This window comes from Monoraphidium neglectum, assembly GCF_000611645.1.
Source record: "Monoraphidium neglectum strain SAG 48.87 unplaced genomic scaffold scaffold04615, whole genome shotgun sequence".
NCBI classification, from domain to species: domain Eukaryota; kingdom Viridiplantae; phylum Chlorophyta; class Chlorophyceae; order Sphaeropleales; family Selenastraceae; genus Monoraphidium; species Monoraphidium neglectum.
In genome coordinates, this window is record NW_014009014.1 from 1 (window position 1) to 4,214 (window position 4,214).

The 4,214-nt window shown below is 61.0% G+C and overlaps 1 protein-coding gene across 1 annotated transcript; it reads left to right on the plus strand.

Annotated features, from left to right (window-relative positions):
- Positions 1-200: 200 nt before the first annotated feature.
- Positions 201-4,143, plus strand: MNEG_14599 (proton/phosphate symporter; the record flags this gene model as incomplete). The annotated part of the gene is made up of 11 exons (XM_014036929.1): positions 201-250; positions 666-768; positions 1,014-1,043; positions 1,315-1,413; positions 1,793-1,903; positions 2,087-2,155; positions 2,502-2,561; positions 2,920-3,001; positions 3,140-3,270; positions 3,778-3,894; positions 4,141-4,143. The coding sequence occupies 11 exons, from the start codon at positions 201-203 to the stop codon at positions 4,141-4,143; spliced, it is 855 nt and encodes a 284-aa protein (XP_013892383.1).
- Between the last annotated feature and the right edge of the window lie 71 nt (positions 4,144-4,214).

Below are 4,214 nucleotides of genomic sequence, written 5' to 3' on the forward strand. Positions count from 1 at the left end.
GGGGGTGGGGGTGGGTGGGGAGGGAGGGTGTTTGTGTGCGTGCATATTGCATGCATGCGTGCGTGCGGGCTATGGGAGCGGGGACAAATAGGCGCCCTAATTCCCACCACCTCAGTTCCTTCCCATCAACATTCCCCCATGCACCCCCACCGCAGACGCATGTGACAAACTATGTCCAGATCGGTGGCATCATCATAGGCATGCTGCTGTTTGGAGCCCTGGGTGACTTCATGGGGCGCGCCTGGGGCAGGTGGGGGAGCACGCGCGCACGAGTGAGTATGTGTGTGTGTGTGTGTGTGTGTGTGTGTGTAAATAGAAGAGATAGTGAGAGGGAGATAGTGCGTGTGAGTGCGTACACATGTGCTTTGTGTGTGACACGCAAGCTGAATGCGTAATTGTAGACGCCTGTGATTGCTCATAGAGTTGGACACGTTACACAAGCCCTTGCAACCCCAACCTGATCTCTTGAGCCGCGTTGCGGCAGCCGTAACGCTCACCGCACCCTTGCACAACCCACATGCGTCACACACACACACACACACACACACACAAACACATACGCGTATGCACACACACGTACACACACACACACGTACACACACGCATCGCATCCATGCCTATCCCCAGCGCCGTGTCCCCACCCCCGAACGCACCCCCACCTCCAGCCGCATCGTGGCGTCCATCATGCTCAGCGGCTCTATCCTGCTGGTGATGTCACCCCTGGTGTCAGACCCACTCACCTACCTCCGCTTCTTCATCTTCGCACAGGTGGGTGAGACGAAATATACATAATAATTCACTTTCATGTGCATGTGTGCAGGGTTGCGGGATATTGGAGTGTGGGGACGATTCCTGGGTTTCGTGTGGGACCCTGTGGGCGCATGTGGTGGGGTGTGCAGGAGTGGAGCGAGGGCGAGCCGCCCCCAAATCGGCTCGATGGACAGGGGAACAGGGGCAGCCGCGCCCCTGTGGTTTGAAGACCTCCCATCTGCCAACCCCCGTACCATCCCCAGACGTTCTATGGTTTTGGAGTCGGCGGGGAGGTGAGGGCCGCAGCTGCACCAGACATGAGTTTGGATTCGGGCTTGCCGCTTGCACTGGGGAGTGCATAGGGCATCTGTGTTGGCATGAGTCACTCAGGACCGGATTTTGGACTGGATCAGACGTCAGAAATCACAGAAATTTGCGCACCTGAGGCAACCCAGACGTGCAGACCTGCTCTGTGCGGCTGGCTGTCCGTGCCGCCCGTCCCAACTGTGCCAACCGCTGCAACTGCTGCAACTGCTGCAACCGCCGCAACCCAACCGCGTGCAGTACCCGATGGCGTCCAGCTCCGCCGCGGAGCGCTCCCAGAGCGACCCGGCCCTCAGGAACCGGCGAGGCGAGCAGGTCGTGCTGACCTTCTCCCAGCAGGTGCGGCGTTCAATCCCAGGCATGGGCTTTTTGTTTTGAGGGGGGCCGGGCCGATGGGATGTGATGGGAGGGCGGCCAGGTGGCCGGGGGAGGGCGGGCCGCGCACTGGACGGTGCGGCAGCGGCGTACTGGGCGCGTGCCGCGGCCCCTGCATATTGGTGCGTCCTCGCCTGGCAAAATCAAGACCAGGTCAACGGGCGACTGCGACTGCGACGCGCGCGCAGCCAGGGAGCAGATCCAAACAGCCCGCTGGCCCCGAAGCTACGCAAGCACACCGCACGCGCTCGCCCGCCCGCCCGCCTGCGGCCGCTCGAGCACATGTTGCCGACACCGCGTCCCTTCCAGCTGCAACCACCATGATGGCATTTCTGAATTGCAGGGCATGGGCAACCTCGTCAACGGCTGCGTGATCTTGATATTCATGGTGATCTTCGCCCAGACCGGCAAGAGCCTGGAGCCCACGCCCTCCCGCAACATCATAATGCTGCAGGTGGGTGGGCGGCAGGCGCGACGCACTTGAACATGGCGGGATCTGCGAGATGTGTGGGGAACGTTGGCCCCGTCAAGTTCAGTGTCGCGTGCGCACCACCTCGCGCCTGCTGAGCCCCCCATCCTGCTGAGCCCCCCAGCACCCTCATTTCTCGCTCTCCTCCGTCCCCCTGTTTCTGCCCAGTTTGCCGCAGCGGCCGCTGTCAGCGTGTTCATGGTGCTTTGGCGCTATTTGAAACTCAAAGAGTCCGAGGTAACTGATTGCTTGCAGGGGCACAGTGTGTTGTTGGGGTTGAAGAAATTATACATTTGGGTTTCGGCGCCAAGCGTTGCACTTGCTGGAGGGGGGCTGCGTGAGACATAATCGCAGCCATTGTGATTATGGTGGGGCTTACAGGTGCGCTCAATATAATTCGCAATCATCTCTCGTCATCGGCTCACATGATTGACATGCTTGGAGGAGGGTGCTCGCCCCCTACTCCCAGCCTGCCACAGTCTGCGTGTCCGTCCTGCCGTGCACGGCCACCTTGACGCACATCTTCCCTGTATCAGCCCCAAACTGATCACTGAGATACCATGACACACTGTGACGTCATCAGGTCTGGAAGGCAGAGCGCGAGGACGCGCTGGAGCTGACGGCCAAATACGAGCACCAGCAGGTCGGTTGACCGCGTTCGTACTGAGTGGTGCAATCACACATGCGGGCAGCTGGATATCTGTGGCTTGGAGTTTTGTCGGTAAGGGAGCTAGCATCGGGTTGAGGCCGGCTGGGGGCAAAGCAGCTAGGTTGAGTGAGAATTGGGGTGTCAGGGGAGCGAACAGGCTGATTTTTAGCCCCGGCTGGAGCCAACATGATTTCCACCGCTCGTCGCAGCCGCGGGTACCACCGGCCGGCCCCCACGCACCCTGCCGTTCAAACGTATGCGAAGCCAGACCTCCGCCCAGTCCCACTCACCGCCTGCAACCTTCACTCCCCCCCCTCTCCCCACACACATGACGTCATCGTGACGTCACCAGACGTCCTTCATCTACCGCACCGCCCTCAAGCGCTTCTGGCCCCGCCTCCTGGTGACGTCACTCGCCTGGGTGGCCAACGACGGTGAGCTTCCAAGTCTGCGGTGTACTTTGATACCCAGGACGCAGTCGATGTCCTCGATTCTGTTGGCAAAGCATCAATTGCTGACCCAGCCAAGCTCCTGTTCCTGTTGGCACACGCACCTGATCCCCAACCTCCCAGGAGCCTTCTACGGCAACAAGCTCTTCCAGTCCAAATTTATAGAGGCCCTCTACCCCAACGTGAGGTCCTGCGCAGCAGAGGCCGGGCCGGGGCTGTCATCAAAGGGGCGGGGGTCGAAGGGCGGGAGCCGGGTGCAGATGTGTGAGGCCAAGAGGCGCTGCAGGGACTGAGCCGGGACTGCGTTCCAGGGGTCCGGGGGTCTGGAGGTCACGGGGCAGGCAGGTCTCAGGCCAAGAGGGGTGTGGGCCGCAAAGAAGTGTGACCCGGCGCACCTCGGGCCCTTTCCCCTCCTCCTGCCCTTGCCACACAACGTGTGACGGGTCAACGCGGGTCATGGCCGGTGGGGGCCGCATGTGCGGGCATGGGAGGCGGTTTAGTCGCCTGAACGTCCTCTCGGCGCTCCACCTCTCCTTCCCCGCACACACGCACAAACGCGCCCCTCCCTCCACGCGGCCCCAACTCTCGTCTTCTCAGCTCACCGCGCAAGCCACCACAGTACAAAATCCAGAAACTTGTGTATTTCTTACAGTCCTTGACCTCTGCCAACTTCCCTGAACATCCCTCGCCCCCCCCCACCCACACACACACACACACACACACACACACACATCACCGCTGCCCATCCCCCGCCTTTGCAGTCCACGCCGTTTGAGCGCATGCAGTGGACTGTGCTGAACAGTGCTGTGTCACTTACGGGCTACTGGGCGGCGGCGGCCCTCATTGACAAGCCCTGGTACGGCAGGAGGTTCATGCAGGTGCGCGCGTGCGTGCGCGCGCGCTCGCGCGCGCGTGTGTATGTGTGTGTGTGTGTGTGTGCGCACGCGCGCGTGCGCGTGCGATATTTTTTTGCACTCATGTGTGAGTACGCGTGTGGTTCCACACATGTGTGAGTTTGTGTGTGTGTGTGTGTGTGTGTGTGTGTGTCTGGGTTGGGCCAGGAATACCCATGCAGCCTAAGTGGAGGGTCCCTTTTTCACCTTTGAAGGCTCTGGCCCGTGCAGTAAAGGGGGGTAGGGCAAAAGAGGGGCAAGCAGAAAGCTGATTAAGGGGAGGGACAGGGCGCGGGGTGCAGGGG